This window comes from Acinonyx jubatus, chromosome X, assembly GCF_027475565.1.
Source record: "Acinonyx jubatus isolate Ajub_Pintada_27869175 chromosome X, VMU_Ajub_asm_v1.0, whole genome shotgun sequence".
Taxonomy (NCBI): domain Eukaryota; kingdom Metazoa; phylum Chordata; class Mammalia; order Carnivora; family Felidae; genus Acinonyx; species Acinonyx jubatus.
The window spans coordinates 42,574,510-42,594,814 of record NC_069389.1 but is presented as its reverse complement, the minus strand read 5'-3'; the positions used below and the strand labels follow the sequence as shown (position 1 = coordinate 42,594,814).

Below are 20,305 nucleotides of genomic sequence, written 5' to 3'. Positions count from 1 at the left end.
CTGGGATCTCTCAGAAAATGCCAAGCTGCCCCTCATTTGTCTCCTTATGGTAAAAAGTCCTACTAAATCTATAAATGTAAAAACAATTAAGTATCTAATGAATCACTCAAAAAGTCTTTAAAATTTTTATTTATTTTTGAATGAGAGAGAGCGTGAGTGGGGGAGGGGCAGAGAGAGAGAAGGAGACACAGAATCCGAAGCAGGCTCCAGGCTCTGAGCTGTTAGCACAGAGCCCGATGCGGGGCTCAAATTCATGGGACATGAGATCACGACCTGAGTCGAAGTTGGACGCTTAACCAACTGAGCCACCCAGGCGCTCCTTATGAATCATTTTAAGAAGTGAGCCTGCTCATAGGAGTTTGCAGGTACCTTTTATACTATCCTTCCCCGATTCCCTCCACCCTGCTCCCTGCTTCTGTGATCAGCAATCAATAGCTATAAAACTTGGAATCTTCAAAAACACACCAAACACCAGGTTGGAGAAGGCTGTGCTTTATTACATGCATAATTACAAATCTGTGCTAAGTGAAAATGTATAAAGCAATGGCGACCCGGGTTTATACCACAGAGAAAGGGCTGGACAATCCCATTAACCCTTCTGCCAATGTCCATTCCATTGCCTTTAACATGATTGTTTCCATTTCTTATGATTTGCATAGCACTTACTTGTCAACGTACTTTCCATTCATTGTCTCAGTTTATCCTCACAACAACCCTGTGAGGTAGGTAGGGCAATTAACACTATCCCCATTTTGCAGATGGGAACACTGAGGCACAGAGCGGTTAAGATCTCGAGGCTAGTTAGTAGAAGCATAAGGAATAGAAACCAGGTCTCCTAACTCCCCAGCCTATGTCTTCCTTTTTAGACTATGTTGCTATGCATGACTAGGGAGCAAAATGAAGTGAGCAGTAAGCTATAGCTTTGGTACCGGCTGTGCCTATGAATGGGGACCAACATCTCCATAAGCTAGAATAAAGCTAAGAAAGCATGACTTAAGGGTTGGCAACACTCCAATAAATAACTGCTCTGAACAGCTCAGCACCAAGCTTCCTAGGAAAACTTGGGCTATATTAGCTTTGGTTGATGCTAGTTTCTGTATTTGCCTAGCTACTGCCGATATCTACACATTAGCTTCAGTTGAACTTTTACCAACACTTAGGAACTGAAATGTGGAGTCAGACAGGTTTTCTTTGGCTACTGCAGTTGGAGCCGGCCCTACAAATGAGCGTATTACAGAGAATTCATATGTGGCCCATGGGCAGGAACCCAGCTTTTCTTACCTTCCTGGCCTCATCAGCTCACCCAATGGGTAATATTTTTCCCAGAGCCAGGAATGAATGAACAGAGGTAAGAGCAGGAGGCTGGCCTTGGTAAAATAGAGAAGAGTCACCATGATGACATCAATGTCACCCTTAGGTGACATGACCAGGGTGCTGTCGGTCAGGTCCAACTCCTTTCTGGCCTGTACCTGGTTAGCAGCATAGCTTCAAAAGACAGTTTAAAAGAACAAAATATCAAACATCATTGTTTTAAATCTAGAATGCAATTAATTCTTAATCATTACATAGTCCTAAAGGACCAAATATATAATAAAAATGTAAATACTTATTGAAAAGCTGAGTACTTAAAAGGCAGGGCAATGAGAGAGAAAGGAGGGAGGAAAAAGGATGAAGTGAAATGGAGAATGGAAAATGAGCACTCTTGAAAGGACCATGTATTTTGAGGTACACTCAATATGATAATGAGACTGAACATTCCCACCCTGATAAAACCATCTCAGGCTACTCCCTCATCCCCATTTTGCCAGATGGCATTTCACTCACTAAATCCTAGGCTGCCGCTGACTTTCAATAGGTTTGGATGAGTAGACGATAATGTTTAGCTCTGACTACTTCATATGTCTGCCTTGAGATGCTAAAGCCCTCAACACTCTCAACAAATACTACTGGCTTTGGCCTCTACAGTGGCACAAAGCCCTGTTTGGCCCACCAACTCAGAAGCATCTTCCATTCTCTATTCTCAGAGAGATGCTGTCCTTTCCCCAAGGTTCACATTCAAAACAGCACACTTGCAAACTGAGAAAAATGTGAATTTGTGGATGACAGGAAAAAAAGGGGGGGGAGAAGAGAGAGAAGGAGAGGCAAAGATCATTTTTTAAAAACCATCATATGCTGTTTCTCCTTTTAAAAGGCCAAACTTTGGGCATGCAGTGAGTGCACGCAAAGGCTGAAGACCCTTTGGTTGGAACTGAGAGGTAGGAATTTATGACTGTGGGATTAGGCAGGGTGACTTGATAGGTCTCATCCAAGAAATGTGAACTCTGTACATCATATACTTTCTTTCCTGGGAAATTCGGCAAAATCGGACTGCACAGTGGAAAAAAACAATTTTGTTTCTTACATCACTTTAAAACTTTGCCCAGATCCAGATGTTTAGAAGTGAGACTGCAGCCAGCAAACATTTGTGGAGTAACGTGAAGTTGCTAAACACTTGCTGTTCCAAGAACTTCTCTCCTTGGAGCACACAACTGAAATTGAGGCAGAGCAAAACTGAATGGCCGCCACAGGTCCATTACATTAATTTCACTGCAAACTGACACAACTCCCTGAGCTCTGATCTGAGAAACCCTCACGTTTTTCTTTTTCATAATACATTTCAATAAGTACGTTCTAGGGAGGCTAAAATAGAGATTTAAAAAAATATTTTGCTATCAAAATTCAAGAAAATCTACCTAAAGCTTATCATTTAGGCAATGGCAGTAGACGTTGCCCTCCTTTGTGAGCAGATGCCATGGGTCAGCCTTCTCCATAAAAGCCGACTGCCTCCAGCTAAATGTTGCTTTGAGCCTGTCCCTGACATGGAAAACACAGTCTTTGAAAGACCACTTGACTTTTTCTCTACCTGAGGCACATGATCGAGCAGTTTATAAATGCTAGGATGTATGGCTTGGGGCACAGGATGGCTGGCCTTCCTCCAACCATCTTGTAAGAACGCATATATTTTCTTACTGGGGCTTTTCCACTGCCACATCCTTCAATTCTCTCCCCAAAGGGAATTCAGGCAAACCCAGAGGTGGTTTAAAAAAAAAATCAAGGTTTTAGGACACTTAAGTTCAGACCACATATTTAGACATCAATTTTTTTCAGGACTAAATATCCTACTTCCCATCTACTTTCTAAATTTCTAATTTTTCTCAGGGTTTTCTCAAGCTCAATATTCTGTGTACCACCATGAAAAATGTTCTCCTGCTTTCTCTGAACTGATGGGTGGCAACATGGCTAGTCATCAGTAAGTACTTTGGCAATGTAAAACACACTGGCCATTTCAAATTCTCAATATTGTCTTCACTATCTTCATTAAAAACTCAACTTCAAAAGCTGCACCCCTTGTGATTAAAAAAACAAAAACAAAGATACCATGGGGTAGTAAGTTCACCTTCCTGTTCATCACATCACAACACAAACCAAGATTGAGACCCAATGGAGACAGGTGATTCAAATACTTAAAACCTATAATGTAATATGCCATGATTTCTGTGCATGACATACTCTACTGCATGATGAGTTTTTAAAAATAGATTTGCTCCCCCCACACCTGAACAAGTTCATAACATCATGGTTCAGAGTTACTTCACAGCCTTAGACCACACTAAATCCCCATTACTTTCTCTTTCTCATGTTCAAATGAAATTGGAGACTTGCTAGAGAAATTTACACTATGCTCGGCTTTTCCTGAAAAGGGGTTCAGTTTCAGCCTCTGGTGCCAAAACAACTGAACTGCTTTGCTGTTCATTCAGCGAATTGATCATTTGTTCTGCCTACTGGCAAAATCCAAAGTGTCATCAGTGTCAGATTATCCACCAGAGGCTATCAGTTCTTTGGACTATACCACCTCCACTTGACAGTTGGCCTGAACCAGAAGGAAGCTGGGGCCAGAAAAGAGGAGAGTGTCTGAACAAACATCCAAATAGAAACGACCTTGAAAGTGGCCATTAGTTTGCATTTTCAGTCCCTTGCTTCTTTCCCTCCAACGGTATAACCATGCATTACCTGTTTTGGCTTCTTTAATTATTTACATTGAAAACCTGACTATACAAAATATACCAGTTAGACTATTAATGAACCTGTAGACTCCCACTCTTTTAATGGCTGGATGTCTACGGCATATTTTCCCTCGGAAAATCCTAACTCTCTTGAAGCACTTATTGGCATTCTTTTATAGCTCCTTCCCTTGTGTCGGGCAATTTTCTTTTCTTAATGCCAAAACAGACTAGTTTCAACTCAAACTAATTTGCCAATCACAGATTATCTAGCCTTTTGCCATTGAGGTATGTGGCCATTTGAGGCGACTGACAGACCTCCCTGTATCAGCTTTGTTTGTTGGTTAAGTATGTCCAACTGCTGAATTGGCAATAGCAGAAAGAACATTTTCCTTTGCCTTAAGACAAGAAACTCTAGAGTGTTAAGGTGCTGAGCTAGCAGTCTAGCGGAGAACTGTAGCCACAATTAGCCAACCTTTGAGCCAAACCATAGGATTGGACATATAATGAATACCATACACTATAGCTACTTCTAGCATATGTGTTACAAGGATTCCTGAGAAGCTGAGGTTAATGGATGAGATTTATCAGGAGTGAGGTATCAAAAGGCTATTATTCTCTGGAGGGCCAATCGGTGCTTAGCATCTAGAAAGTATACCTTGGCACAGTGTTATCTGATTTCTCGAAATATTCTCTGAAGTAGCACCTTAACACTGGCTCATCTGTCTAAAATCAAAAACAGAGCCTAGAAGAAACACAAAGGCAAACTTAGACACCCTCCATATTGCTGCTGCCCTATGAAATGAGACCAAGCTTTTCATTGTCATCAAATACCAGAAATACTAACACTTCCTGTTTTGCAAACTTTAGCTGGACGGCTAGTAAGAACAGATAGGCAGTGAACCAGAAATACACAGATAAGAATGACTTCTACGCAATACACAGGGGTGGTCTGGCACATAGCCTCATCTCATTCGAGGAAATCAGTGGCATGGAAGGGACAAAAGATGTAAAGTGACTGAGTCATGACTATAATAGAATATAACCTAGGGAGTTTTTTCTCTTTCATTAAAATGTTAGACTGATATACTTTAAAAAAAGAAACTCTGGTGACTGCCTTGATATTTGAAAGATAAAAATCAATAAAAGCCTTGGCTGTCCAGTTCTGGGCAATAAAAGAATTTCAGATGTTGGAAAGATAAGAACTAGGGGAAGAAAGAAAAGAAAAGAAAAGAAAAGAAAAGAAAAGAAAAGAAAAGAAAAGAAAAGAAAAAGAAAAGAAAAGAAAAGAAAAGAAAAGAAAAGAAAAGAAAAGAAAAGAAAAGAAAAGAAGAAGGAAGGAAGGAAGGAAGGAAGGAAGGAAGGAAGGAAGGAAGGAAAGAAAGAAAGAAAGAAAGAAAGAAAGAAAGAAAGAAAGAAAGAAAGAAAGAAAAGGAAGAAAAAGAAATTCTAGATTCAGGGCTCAGCAACTTTTAAAATGAGGAACCCTGAGGTGTTGGGGGAAGGGGAAGGGGGCGGGGGAGGATATCCCTAGTGACTGATGGTTCTAGGCTGGAATGGTGGTGCAAGGGGTGGGGGTGGGGGGTAACAGACTTGTCAAACAGGAAAGGCTGAACTTGCAGCCCTGGCAGTTAAGTCTTGCTGCTGTGGGCATCTGCACAGGAAGGGAGGGAGGCACAGTGGCAGCAACTGGGCTACAGAGCAAAGCCAATGGCTGTGTGTTTCCTCTGGTCCACGTGCCCTAAGATTGCTGAGCCCTGGTTTACAATTTAACTAGCCCTGGAAGTTATTTTTTGAAATCGGAATGATTAACCAGGCATGGCGCTCAATCCCAAAGACAGGACTCAGGACTGAGGAGAGGGAGGGGAAAAGAATGGAGGAAAACAAGGGGTACCAGCTGCACATAGGGACAACAACAGGAAATGAAACCGGTATCGGAATGATGGTGGTAGCTCTGTGATTCCACCGGGCGTCCCTACAGTGTGATGTTTTTCTACTGCAGTAAAGGTGGTAGAAAATTGAGACAGGCACCTTTTCAATTGGATACAAGCACCTTTGGTGTCACCAGGCCTTGTCCACACCCCTGGGTCTTAGGATGGTTCTGTATTTTATTTAGAATTTTAAGGAACCCCAAGGGAGTCACAGCTGCCTATCCTATTCCAATGCCTCAAATGGATTTTTAAGTACCCCAAGCCTTAATTCATGCTCACAGGGACAACAACTGGCCTGTTATATGTACTTAACACTGGAAGGAGGCATGAGTGCCCAGTTATTTTAGTACTGGTGGTCTTCACGAAGGAATGCATGAGAATGCAGATACAGCTCAGGATCTTCCCTGGTTTATCAGTATGCAGTCCAGATTTGGTTCCCTTTACTATTCTTACATATTCCAGAAGCCTAAAGCACCATCACTCATGGAGGTGGCATCTGGGTAAGAGAATTAGTTGGGACCTCACAAAAAAACATGAAATTCCTAGTCATTGACTTGGCTTAGAACTTTACTAATCATTCATTTCAAGGAAGCTGGAGAAATCATTCCTTGTTACTAACGAATTCATGGCAAAGTCCTTGTCTACTGGACTAACAAATACCATCTGGAAAATCACCCTTTTGGCAGACAAGGGGAAAGTTCCATAACTTATCTTTGTGCACTTCAAAAGAGTACCAGGAACAAGCAAGCTATAAAAGTCAACCTCTCTAAATTTGTTTAGAGGAGGTTAACCAAAGCAGCATTGTCTTATAATCAGATATTAACATACACATACACACACACAAACTAATAATGCTAAATATTGTAACAGGAACAAGAAAACATTTGAACTGAATTTTCACAGTCTGGAAAACAGCATTACTATTTTCCTTCTGGCTTTCTTTTCTGTGTTCGGAAAAGCAAAGCCCCTTAGTTTACACTTCATCTTCCACCAATGACAGAGTCCAAAAAAGTGACTTGGTCATGAGCTTTCTGCAGGCTATAGGTCAGGACGGTTGGAATTTTTCTTGCATAGTTTTCAGTGATTGCATATTGGCTAACAATTATGTTTTAAATTAAAAAAAATTTTTAAAGAATTAAACCCTAGCAATCTTGTTTATTCTCTCATGAACTCTTCCTAATGCGATATCACAGAAGCCTAACTGTATTTTCTCCTAAAGAGAAGATTAAATTCCAGAGATTATGTAGTGCAACTGGTTAACTTATAGGAAAGAGACAACACACTAATATAACTTCACCATCCAAATATGGGAAATGTGTTTTGGGTACCCAGTTAATAAAATACATCCATGGTCTGCAATGTCCTTCCTGTTTTATATCCAGCACAACCCTGTGATTCTAGTTGAAGAGAATGGAGTCAGGATCTTGGTTCGCCATCTGTGCTATATGCTTTAGCACATCCTTTTTGGTAATGATTCCAAGCAATCGCCTAAAAGAAAACAAGGCAACAAAACAAAAACAAATCGGTAGTTAACATTCTCAATGGTGATGCTTTTCCTCCTCAGGCCTTTTCAACTTTGTCTTCAAACGCTAACTGCACCTTACAGTGTTATGTGTGCCCAGCAAATGGGACGGCACATGGGTCCCTAAACAGGCTGCAGGCATTTCTACTTCACGTCTCACATCTTGCTATTTCCTCTGCTTTAAATATTCCCTACGTATCTGAACCTTATCTCCTGCCACTCAGTTCAAATGCTGCTCTTCCAGAACACCCTCTCTGATCCTACAGGCCAGCAATGACCGTGACCCCCTTGCAGCAATGGCATGATCTACACACTTGTCTTGTTTGCTGTTGTGGAATGCATGCTCCTGTGTTCTTAGGTTCCCTATGACACTGTGCACTCCTTGAGGGCAGAGAAGGGCCTTATTCACTTTTGTGTCTCCATGGAGTCTAGTGGAATACCTTCTTGCATGAAGTAGGGGATTCAGTAAATGTTGAATGAATCAGTTAGGGAAAGTCCCCTTGCTGATTTCAATCCTGCAAGACATCTGTTATAACATTTAGAAATTTTAGAGAGTGAAATTCTCATATAATTGCTGGATTGGCATACCATGTTTAGAAAAAAATCCACCCTTCTCCTCAACCTCCCTTCTTTTCCAATAAAAATAGCAGGGCTTCCTTTACTGCATAAGAAATATCCCTGAAAGAAAGAGCCTTGGCCTTGGGAGTCAGAAGGCTTGTGTTTAAAGCCTCTCCCTACTATATATTGATTGTGGGCTCTTGTGTAAATCTTTAAACCTCACTGAAACTTGGCTTTATCATCCTCCAATGATAACAACACAGGTATCATAAGGACCAAATAGTATATGAATAATACTTAATATCATTATAATTTTGGTGCTGTCTCTTCACAAGAACACATCCGTTTCCTTTGTGGGGGAGGGGCCGTGTTATTTATAATGTGCAGCCAGCAGTTCACATTTCCCAATCACACTTTCTTCCCCAAACTCCTTTTCCATTAATCATGATGATAAAAGAAACACATCTGTCTTCATCTCAGAGCTTCAAAAGGCCCTATACATGCTACTAATGTTCAGATGAATTGGGTTCTTCTTTATCTCTCTACACTCTTTCCTCCCACGATCCAATTTGCCTTCACCAAAGAGCTCTCACCCATTGTGCGTAACCAGGCACTGCCGCAGTCCCAGCTTGCGGAAGATATCCACTACAATCTCCATGGGTGTAAGGTCAGTCACAGTGAAGGGGCTGAGATCCAGGATGTTCCGAAGCTTTAGGGTGGGTGGTGTGTATGGTGGCATCGGAGGAGAATGCTCAGTGAAATAAATGATGGAAGTGCTCACAACTCCATCCTGTTTTTTGCGAGCATTTTCTATTTGAGAAGTAGGAAAAAAAAGTTGAAAATAGAAGTGCCAGTTCTATCATTCTGGCCCCTCATTGGTCCTGTCCTCCCTGTGTCGTCCCCCATTTTGCACATATTTATTTTATTTCCATAGTGGATTCCATCATCCCCTTTCTGAAATCCTTACCGATTGAAATGATGAGATCTCTTCGGAGAACGAAACCCACAAGTCTTTGGGATTCCCGGGACACCACCACTGGGAAGCCACTATAAGTGGTTTCACTGATGATAGTCTCTACATCTTCCACGGTTATGCTGTCCTGAGTAAGGACAGTCAATAAAGGATCATTTCTACGGGGTTTCATCACATCCATTGCCAGAGTCTTATGAGCAAACTCTTCTTTGGCTTCAAGAAAGGGGTAACCATTGAGACGAATGTGGGCATCATAGATGCCCTCCCGCCCCAGAGCATCTGCCACCCACTTGCTTGTCATGGCTGCAGCCATCAGAGGCACAATGTACTCCAAGCCACCAGTTAGTTCAAACATTATGACAACGAGAGAAACAGTCATCCGAGTCACCCCACCTACAAGGAAACAGATACAGGCTACTAAAAACAGAAGTCCAGATTCATTACAATTAAGGGCCTGTGACAGGAGCCCATCCAGGCAAAGCCCATGTACCAGAAGCATTGCTAAAAGGAGGTCTCACCTATAACTGCACAGACCCCAGCGGCTGGGTTAAAGTAAGTCTATAATGGATGTGAGTCAGATTTCTCAAAATAATATCTATAAAAGCACCAGATGCCATCTGGATTTTTCTTCTTTTGTTTCTTATTTGTGTGCTGCTTTCTCCCCCCTAATTAGAAAAGTAATTGCAAAAGATATCCACAATTGGTATAACACTGCTAGGACTATAGGTTCTCTGGAATGTACAGGCCATTGTGGGAAATTCAAACATTGTTTTTAAGTATATAAAAGAAAGTCATTATCCATAAGCTCACTGCCTAGAAATAAGCAGAGTGAAAATTTGGAACAACTTTTTCAAGTTTTTCGCTATGCAAAAATATGTATTTGTAGGTAGGTGAGCTCATATTATATGTTTAATTCCCCACCATGTTCCCCTCCCCCCACTTTATGTCAGGAACATTTCATATATTATTACAAATTCATTTAAATTGGATTTAAAGATGTTAAATATTAGCATCACATTCAATGGCTATATAGTATAACATTATATGGATTCACCATAATTTATTTAACCAGTCCCTTACTGTACATATTTAATTGATTCCAATTTCTTGCTATCATAAATAATACTGTGATGAACATTCTTGGGCAGATATCCTTACCCGAGTTTCTGATAATTTCCTTAGTAGGATGAAATTTGAGAGTAAAATTACTCTCAAAAGGGAGGAATATAGCTATAGGATAAAGAATGCTTTCTTAAAGCACTTGAAAAATGGCAAACCCAACAGGAAATGGATGCTCATTAAAAAAAAAAAAAACCTTCAGGGGCACCTGGGTGGCTCAGTAGGTTGAACATCTGACTTTTGATTTCCACTCAGGTCATGATCTCATGACCTCTGGAGCCCTGCGTCAGGTTCTGTGCTGAGCGTGGAGCCTGCTTAAGACTGACTCACTCTCTCACTCTCTCTCCTGCCCCTCCTCTGCTCATGTGTGCTTGCTTGCACTCTCAAACTCTGCAGTCGACTGTGTTTAATATCACACATCTTTATTCTGTCACCTGTGTGGCAACTTCTTTGAAATCAATGCAAACACTACCCACCTAAGCAGGCTGCAGCCCCAACCATCGCATAAAGTCCAGGGGTGATACAATCTGCTCCTTGACTACACCAGCTATTAAAGATGGCCCAGTCATGGTGGTAATAAGCCAGCTGCTCCATTCCTACTCCTAAAAGTCGGCCTGCTATAGCACCAACAGCCATGCTGGGGATAAACAGGCCAGATGGGATCTGCAAAGAGAAAGCAACAGATGGTTAGTGAGAAATGATGCGCTTGCCTGGCATGTGGTAAGGGCTAGAGGACTGACCCTCTGCGAAGCAAACAGGCCAATGACAATTTAACTATGCACTATGCTAGCAAGTGGCCGTAAATATCTGTGTAATGCTACAGGGGCTAGAGGTTCTCTGGGACGCGCAGGCAAGTACGACTGCAAAGAAGCTTACCCTGATTCGGGGTCCATCAGGCAAGAGCCTGAACTCTCCAGACCAACACAGAACTGGAGGCAGAAATTAAGCCTTTCCCAAAGAAAAAGGAAAATAGATGGAGTTTCTCATATATGCAGACATTTTCCCCCAATGCTGAATTCTTATAAACAACAATTACCCTCTATTGACTATCTTCCATGCTCTATGCTGGATACTCCACTAACAAGATTTCCTCAGTTCTTTATAACCACCCCAGGAATAGGCGTTATTATTCCCAAATCGCACAGAACTTAAGATTCAGAGAGGTTAAGTAACTCACCCAAGCTCAAGATACAGTAAATACTGGTGCTGGGGTTTAAATGCAATGCTTAAAACCACTCTCATATATTGAATCTTAACCCATTGCTCACATGAAAAGGATGGTACATGAGGTTTCATTTTATTTTGTAACAGTATAAAGACGAAATGATTACATTTTAAAAATGAGGTAGTAACTATGGATTGCATGAGTATCCAAAAAACAAAACAAAACAAAACCAACAATGACAAAAAAACCCTCTCATCTGTCTCCTGCTCTATTTCTTGACTCCTAGGATACTACAGTGAAATCTCAATTTACTGTGTTAGGGGAAGGAAGTTATGACAAGGGCAAAATCATTGAAATAGCAGATTATTTTTAAATAACTTGTGTTCAATTTTGGGATGCATTTGAATCTGGGTGGGTTTGATGGTCTGACCGTTCACTTTAAAAGAAGGAAGCCGTGAGGAAAAAACAAACAAACAACAAACAAACAAACAAAAAAACAACTCAAGAAGCACAGCAAGACTTTCCAGGGTGTTAGGAAGATGCATGACAATTCAGAGGTTTCTAGCACTGCCTAAACTGAGCGCTTGTCTCTCATTGTCTGGTTTGAATAGAGGGGAATAACTCAGTAGTTGGGTGCTAAAGGAAAGACAAATAATCTAGGAAGGAGGAGGAAAATACCTTAACAAATGTTCCTTTCTGGTTTCTTCTGAAATACAGAAATGATAACAGGTACTGAAAATAAAAGATGCTGGCCTGATGTCTGCTGTTGAGAGTTTCAATATTAACTTGGGATCACCTGTGAAGTTCTCAATACACGGACACTGATAATGACTGTAAAGAATACATTTAGCTATAGATCAGGTTGAACTTGATGAGATTGCTCTTTTAGTGGTCAAAATAGTTGAGTACTGGCTACTTCATTTGGTTCAACTTAATATTTTGCTTTATTGGCAAACTCTAAAGCCACCCTATAAGGACCAAAAACATGTTGGGCAGATATTGTTTTAATACAAAATGCACGTGAATAAATACCTCACCATCCTTTCTGAAGGCAAAATATGTGCTCCATGGAAAAGGAGAAAACATTTCTACTTACATCTCATCATTGAGGTGTGCATTTGGCCTAAAACTAGGCTTAGATAATTTTCGATAGAAGTTCAATTCTCTAGGAAGTTAGGAGGACATGTGGGGGCAAAAAGGGCTTTTGAGGGTGGGGGATAATGTTGTGTGGGGTTGGAAGTACCACAGGAGCTTTGAAGATTTTATATCTTGGCTTTACCCCTCAAACCCATAGCCACACATATATCCACTGAACATCAAAAGAATCTCCTCACCTTCATGCCAAAGGTGAATATAGTGATGACAATTTTCAGTATGAGTGTCAAGGCCAGCTGCCACATGGCACTGTAGACTCCCACACCAGCCGGTCTGTCGGGCAGTTCACCCCCCTTGCTTGTGTTGAAACGGTTCTCATAGTCACAAAGCTTGGAGGAATCCAGAAGGCCACAGTCATTAAACAGCTCAGAAATGAGCTCACTTGTGCTCATGCGGGTGTATTCATTGGGGAAAGCCAGGATAGCAGTGATGGCTGTCACAACAAGTACCTCTATGACAGGATACTTGCCCAACTGAGTGGTCTTACGCTTCCGACACCAGGCGATGTTGGTGCGGATAAACAAAGCACCCCACAGACCACCAAATATACCCAGCAGAATGAACGGCACAAGCTCAAAGAGATGCCATGGGGTGTGAAACTCCACATAAAACAGAACCAGTCGGCTGTTTCCAAATGGATTGATGGAACGTAGAGTAAATGCTGCCACCAAGGCAGCAAAGAATGAACGCCACAACGTTTTGAGAGGGAAATAGTAGCTGACCTGTAAGAAAGAATGTGGGAAAGCAAACTTAGAGCAGTATGCAGACACAGTTCCAGGTGAAAAGCTGGTGCTGCAGGAATGAGAGCTCAGGACAAAAAAACTGCCCAGAGATCTCTGGTCATGTGGTAAAACACGGAGTTGAGCAGAGAGCTTTGGGACTGCACCATACATACACACTGGCCAGAATTCCTGACCCAAAAGCAACATGCATGTTCTACAGACAGTTAAAAGTAGTTACCTCTTCTAGGCTGAATAACACTCCACCGATCGGTGCCCCAAAGGCTACGGATACACCAGCTGCTGCTGCAGCCGACAAGACCTACAATCCAAAACTCAAAATTAGTGACAGAAATAATGCCACCTTTCTTTTGTCAATCACATGTTTAAAAGGAACGTTAGTGGTTGACATTTCTTTTGAAACTTTACATGCTCTGTAACCAGTTTATCAAAGACAAAATTCAATTTATATTTATTTGAGAGCAAACACTGCATGTTAAATTTTGAACACAGTTCAAATGCTTGAACAGGCAAAGGGTCTTTCCTCTGTAATTAATTCAGGCATGTACTTTATTCCACATCATGCCCCCCAGCCCCAATACTCTCCATTCACTAATGAAATTGAGTTTGTAGACCTAGGAACCATCTAAATGAAGAATTTTCAGTGATGTATTTATACAGCACTCTCTGTTAAGGAATGCCTTTTAAATGAGAGTTTAGAGAAGGCTGTGATGATACAAAACTGAAATAACAATTGGCTCACATCTATTCAGGAGCTGCAAATATTCATACAATGGGTAGTTGGGGTTTCCTGTACTATGTGCCCTACTTCATACATAGTGACCTGTGGAAAAAGAAATAGGGAGGCAACTAGAAGCAACTAGAAGCAAGGAGATAGATTTTGAAGGGAAGAGAAGACCTAAGGGTGTTTCAGTGTGGCAATGAAAAGGGCTATGTGGAAGAGGAAGAGGAAGGGGGAGAAGCTATCAGGGGGAAATAAAAAGGTACAAGGAGACAGAGAAAGAGAGCAAGTATTATACTTAGCCCTACCTTTGTAGGCAGGCATATGCATGTGCATGTAAAATATGCATGAAAAACACACCGAATTAATGGGAAGAAAAGGTCCTTTCATTAGATTCTGGTTGCTGTGGAGTGAGAAGTGATTTGTACTCGTAAGGAAAATTTTTAAAAGAAAGTTTAAGGGCGCTTGGGTGGCTCCATCAGTTAAGCGTGTGACTCTTGATTTTGGCTCAGGTCATGATTTCACGGATCTTGAGATCAAGCCCCACATCAGTCTCTGTGTGCTGACTGTGTGGGGCCTGCTTGGGATCCTCTCTCTCTCTCCCTCTCTCTGCCCCTCCCCCACTCATGCATGCATGCTCTCTCTCAAAATAAACATTAAAAAATAAAGATGATTAAAAATTAAGAGTTTTTGAAGAATAAAATGGTTCTTGGCAAAATAAATAGGCAGGTTTCTCTGGGCAGGATGGTGCAGGGCAGGAAAATGAAGGGGAGGAAGGAGTGAGATCTCCAGGGCTAACTTGGGAGGACTTCGAAATCCATAGCTATATATTGGCTTTCATTGAAAGCATTTCAGTGACTGTTTGGGATGAATTATGAGAAAAAGTAAAGAATCATGGTGGCTAGTTTGCTTTAATTTTTTTTTGTTGACCGAGTGGAGTCTGTCCATGCCCTTCCTTCTCAAATCCCTATTCTACCCTCAAGCATCTGCCCACTTTGACAAGTTCCCAGGACACAAAAGGGTGGCTGCCGATGGTGAGAACAACAGGAAGAAATAACTGGAAAGTCTAAAATAAACAATAGGAAGTGAGCTCAAGATGCAAATATTCCTGAGTCTAGTTAGAGGAATAAATGACATCTGTACAGAGAAATAGCCCAAACTCCCTCTCATAAGGAACTACTCCCCTTCTATAAGGAACTACTTGAACAGAAATGCCAATTTTATGGAATGAAAGTAACTGGCAATCTGTAGTTTCAAAGTCACCCCTGCCCAGGCAAAACCAGCAGCAATCAACACTTTACTCTTGCCAGTTAAAATGTTTTTTTTCCATCTCTTTAGCTTCTGTTGTGCATTATTACCATCCAACAACCTCAGCAATTGAATACTGCCTTTATGCCCTTCTACCATTTGACAGGTAGCTAAACAAGTTACTCAGATCTCCCTCTCCCTCTCTCTCCTGCTCACCTTCTTCTCCTGCCAAGAACTTTCCCCCTTGAACTATCAAAATGTATTCCATAATTGAAGTTTCAACATCTTTGAGCTTCCTTCTGGGCCTTATGGTTTATTTTGTTTTGTTTGGTTTTCAGAATAAATCACTAGGTTCCCATTTTGTGAAAAATCCTTTCTAATGAGATGACCTTGGCCATGACCCATTTCATATGTGATTTCTTTGTAATTCAAGGAAAATAGAGCAAGAACCATTATTTTCTTAAATCCTTCATTATATCAGGATTAAAGTAACCAATGACTTGGAACATTTTTAAAAACTGCTCTTCCTCTTCAAAATGATATACGTTAGCAACTGCATAAACATGAGAACCACTACAGAGATGTTGTGGCAGGACTACTCTGGTGGGATTGAGGCAGAAGGCAGAGAGAGTTCCAATACATAGAGAAACTCATTCAGTGTGGCAGTAGGTAGAAATAAAAGATGAAAAAGCTGGCATCTGAAACACAGGCTGAGTTCATATTCGTTCACAGGAATAAACGACTGCTTCTAAAAATCTACTACTATTTTTGTAACTTATTTTGTAATAGAAACAACACATACTTGTATAGTTATATATAGTAAAAGTTATTATAGTTAAAGTCCTTCACTACCACCTCACTTCCCCACTCACTGCAGGTAGACATTTTTAATAGTTTGTAGTAAAACCACTTTCCAGACATTTTCTTTCTAGGTGCACATTTACATAATTTAAAAAAAAACCATTAATTGAATTATTATTTGTATGCATTGTTCCAAAACTGGCTTTTGAAAATGAATGATATTTTATAGCCATCATTCCATGTCAATGTACATAAGGCTCTCTTTTTTTAACGATTGCATAATATGCTACAGCATGGACAGAATACTGTTTATTCAAATCAGTCCCATTGGTGGACACTGCGATGGTTTCATTTTCTCATGATATTGACAAATGCTGCACATGAACTATTCCCAAATGCATACCTTTGTGCACACACACACGCGCTAGGATGTCTGTAGGTTAAATTCCTAGAGGTAGAGCTGCTGGGTCAAAGGGTGTCTGTGTTGACATTGGGAGAATCCCCAAATTCTCATCCCTAAGACTGTTCCATTTATGCTCTCACCAACAAAGAAAATACTTGGGCCACCTGTTCTTACCTCTCTGCGCTTGGCCTCATTCTTCCTGTATTTGTTGAAGCAGTGGCACAGGATGTTCCCACAGCAGCAAGCCACATGCACTAGGGGGCCCTCTTTGCCCAGGCTCAAGCCTGATGACACGGCCAGCACCAACGTGATGGTTTTGATAATCAGGGTCCACTTACCCAAATAGCCCCTAATAATAAAACCGCTCAAGATAGTTTTTATCTGCAGGCCAAAAACAGAGAGACTGAATATAGGCTAAGCAAGTAAGCAAGGCTGGGAAGCAATAATCTGGACCTCATTATAGAAACTGCACCTTTTGAACAAATGACCTATAAATGTTTGACCTACAGTGACCCCAATTTGGGAGGAAGCCTGGAAGCCCAGGAAAGCAAGAACTGTTCTTTAAGATTTCATGTTCCTTATATTTTGGGGGGCCATGTGTTAGCTGGGCAAGGGAGTACAAGCATGGGAGTCTGTGTATATGGAGAAGAGGGGCAGGGAGGGGCGTGTTTTCCTTACTTATATCCTTACAGGCTAGTATAGCCTTGATTCTCTGCGAAAGAAATTTATAACTATGACTTGGTCAGGAAACAGAGAGGGGTAAGGTCATCTGGGCAACCTCAAATCTCAGTGGTTTCAGTCACTGTCAAGCAATCTAAACCCAAAGTAGCTAGAAACAGGATTTCAACTACCCTCCTAGCCTGAATCATATTGTAGGAAATGTAGCAAAATAGCTTTGTTTCTTCAACTCTAACAAAGTTGACAATACCACTACTTTTTCAGGCCAGGATCTTGGGACCCTGGGAGCTTCTTGGGTAGGGAGTGGGGGTTGGTCTTCAAGGGGCCTAATTCACCAGGAACCCCCAGGGGGGCTAGGAATCAACTCCCTTTAGTTTCCAGGTAGCCCAGACTGAGAGAAGACTTGAGGAAAGACCTAGAGAGACTCTAGATTTCCTCAGAGTCTGATCCTGTTTTATATTCAAATTGTGGTATATGCTGGAATACATACTAAAGGCTTTTAACCAGGAAGGAATCGTTATTGTCACCATTTATAAACCACTTGAGAGACTTACCTCAGGAATTCCAGAGCCACAGGCATAAGGCGCAAATACCTTGACAAGAGACACGGCAAGGAAGGCAAATAGGAGAGCCCAGAGGACGTACATGAAATAATTGACTATGTAAGCAAAGGCTCCCTGGAACAAGGGAAAAGAAAGAAGCTTGTTTTAGTGAGGCACGCCGCCCTTCTGAGTAATCAGTTTTCAGGAAAGGAGATCAGAAAGAAAAAGACCAGTATTAAATCGCTCAAGATGTTCCTTCCAGAATTGTCAGAAAGGCAACACTGAAATAGTGTCAGCCCACTTGGTACTGAAAAAGAGAGGATTTGCTACACCCAAAGGAAACCAATACCGGCTTCTAAGGATGGACAAAAACGAAGAATGAACAAAAACCTGAAGCAAACTCCTGTTCCTTATGAACACTTTGATAGGTTTTGTAGTCAAATATATATGATTTTATGCCAATTTTATTAAGAGTCTTGAAAGCTCTTTTACTGGAATGGCTGAACTTTGGCTACACATTTGAGGTGAAGACCAGCTGGCTACCTACATTGGTGTCAAATTCTCATAGAAGGTTAGAGTGTTGAAAATTCCTGAGTGTTTTTTCTTTAAATACACAGTTCAGTTCTATAGAGAATCACCACATCTTTGCAAGAGTTTTGCTATCACAGACTCAGCAACAAGAATATGCAAGTAGAAAGTTTCAGGCTCTGACCATAAAACGAAACCAGTGAGACACCAGCTGTCCCAAAGAATAAAACAGCAACAGCTATTTCTAAAATGGAGAGAATATACTTTTGAGACTATCCTCCTATGATAATGAAGATGGCCAGAAAATAAATATAATTTTGACCACGAATAAGGAGTCACCAACATAAAGGGCTTACAAACAGTTACATCTTACAAAGAAAGCTATTTTGAACATTAGGAGAGAATGCTTACTGATAAAAATATTAGAAGTTCAAACTCACTCAAAGTATATGAAACACAACTCACTGGACTTCTGATTTAAACATAAAACGTAATTAAAATAATTCACTGACCTAGAGAAGGAGAGCCAAACTGCTCAGATTTTTTTTCTGAGTTATAGCTTTGACACAACTTTTCCATTAGTTTAGTCCCTCAGAGGAATAGATAATTGCTGTCTCTTGGTCTTTCAAATGAAGCTAGGGAGGAAGAAGGCTCCAGAGGGGGGAAACAGAGAGAGAGAGGGAATGGAAAGGCAAGTAGCTGAAACTGACTAGAGGCAGAGACCTGGAGGCCAAGTTCTTGGCAGGAGAACTCAGAATCTAGAAGACTCTCTCCAGGCAAGGATTTCATTCGTTAAAAAAAAAAAAAAAAAAAAAAAAAACAGCCAGAGAAATCTGTCATTTGAGCAAATCTCAAGCTCCAGTTTGAACGCTATAGTTGGAACACTTAAACACATGTGCAAGGCTATAACAGGGTAGCACAGGGGAGCCTTGTGGTAATGGAACAATAGTTCTATGTCTTGATTGTGGTGGTGATAACAAAAACCTACACATGTGGTAACACTGCAGAGAACTACACACACACACACACCTATGTGTATAAAACTGGTGAAATAAAGTCTATGGATCATATCCTTGTTTCACCACTGATCAAAAAAATGCAAGGAATCACACACACACACACACACACACACACACACACTCACTCACCCTAAATTCCAAGGCTTCTCAAACTTTTCTACCCAAGTATTCCTAATCTAGGAGAGAGGGTTGGGGGTAGGACACTCAGGAGCAGAGCTGAAACATAGATTGTTTAATATTAATGAACATGGGACTTCTGCATTCCTTTGTAATTAAATGTAATTTCAAAAAAAAAATATTCTGAGAAGGCACACAGCATTTATTTTGTGGTTTCACCCACCAGCTGGCACACAGACCTTACTCCAGTTTGAGAAGGATAGATCTAAAACCTCTCACACATATGGCATGTGTTTAACCCTTTAATTGAGCTCTTTCCCTAAGCCAATGTGTACAGTCATATAGGTACATAAACACTCTGATTTCTGATTTTATTATTTTCCTATCCTTCTTTTCCCTTGACTGTGTGTATGTATGCGTACACACACACACACACACACACACACACACACACACACACCATTTCAAATCGTCTATGGACCAAAGTAGGAATAAAAATGCATTCTAAATGTATAAATAGGGGCGCCTGGGTGGCTCAGTTGGTTGGGCGTCCGACTTCAGCTCAGGTCATGATCTCACAATCTGTGAGTTAGAGCCCCGCATCGGGCTCTGTGCTAACAGCTCAGAGCCTGGAGCCTGCGTCAGATTCTGTGTCTCCCTCTCTCTATGCCCCTCCCCTGCTCATGTTCTGTCTCTGTCTCAAAAATAAATAAAAACATTAAAAAAAATTAAAAAAAATAAATGTATAAATAAATATCCTAGTCTTGTCTCAGTTACTTCGCCAACAGAGTAAATGAGTAGTGAGCTGAGATGGTACCTGTCTTAGTTGGTGGAAGACAGAATAGAAATGGGAATTAAGAGTTGCTTTCTTCTGTTTTGTGTGTTTTTGCTTTTAGTAGGAGAGATCCAACAAACAACCCAAATGGTAATAATAGAAAGGGAAGGAACTGAAAAACAAAGTCACTTTTATACTGAAAAATATACGCTAGGAGACAAGGACAAATGAAAATATTGATTTAATCTCCAAAGCAGGCTATGGGCAATT

At 40.9% G+C, this 20,305-nt stretch overlaps 1 protein-coding gene across 6 annotated transcripts in view; it reads right to left on the bottom strand.

The window, feature by feature from the left end:
• Nucleotides 1-471: 471 nt before the first annotated feature.
• The window catches only part of CLCN5 (chloride voltage-gated channel 5), a 172,727-nt gene continuing 152,893 nt past the window's right edge, over nucleotides 472-20,305 (bottom strand). For 5 of the 6 annotated variants that reach the window (XM_027054170.2, XM_053202319.1, XM_053202320.1 and 2 more), the window contains 8 exons: nucleotides 17,609-17,731; nucleotides 16,551-16,757; nucleotides 13,424-13,504; nucleotides 12,643-13,185; nucleotides 10,620-10,806; nucleotides 9,019-9,417; nucleotides 8,645-8,861; nucleotides 472-7,459 (listed from right to left, as the gene is read on the bottom strand). In XM_027054170.2, the coding sequence (XP_026909971.1) occupies nucleotides 7,369-7,459; nucleotides 8,645-8,861; nucleotides 9,019-9,417; nucleotides 10,620-10,806; nucleotides 12,643-13,185; nucleotides 13,424-13,504; nucleotides 16,551-16,757; nucleotides 17,609-17,731 (1,848 nt within the window). In that variant the 3' untranslated portion in view covers nucleotides 472-7,368. The remainder of the gene's footprint in view (nucleotides 7,460-8,644; nucleotides 8,862-9,018; nucleotides 9,418-10,619; nucleotides 10,807-12,642; nucleotides 13,186-13,423; nucleotides 13,505-16,550; nucleotides 16,758-17,608; nucleotides 17,732-20,305) is intronic. The other variant, XR_008290106.1, reaches the window with a different exon arrangement.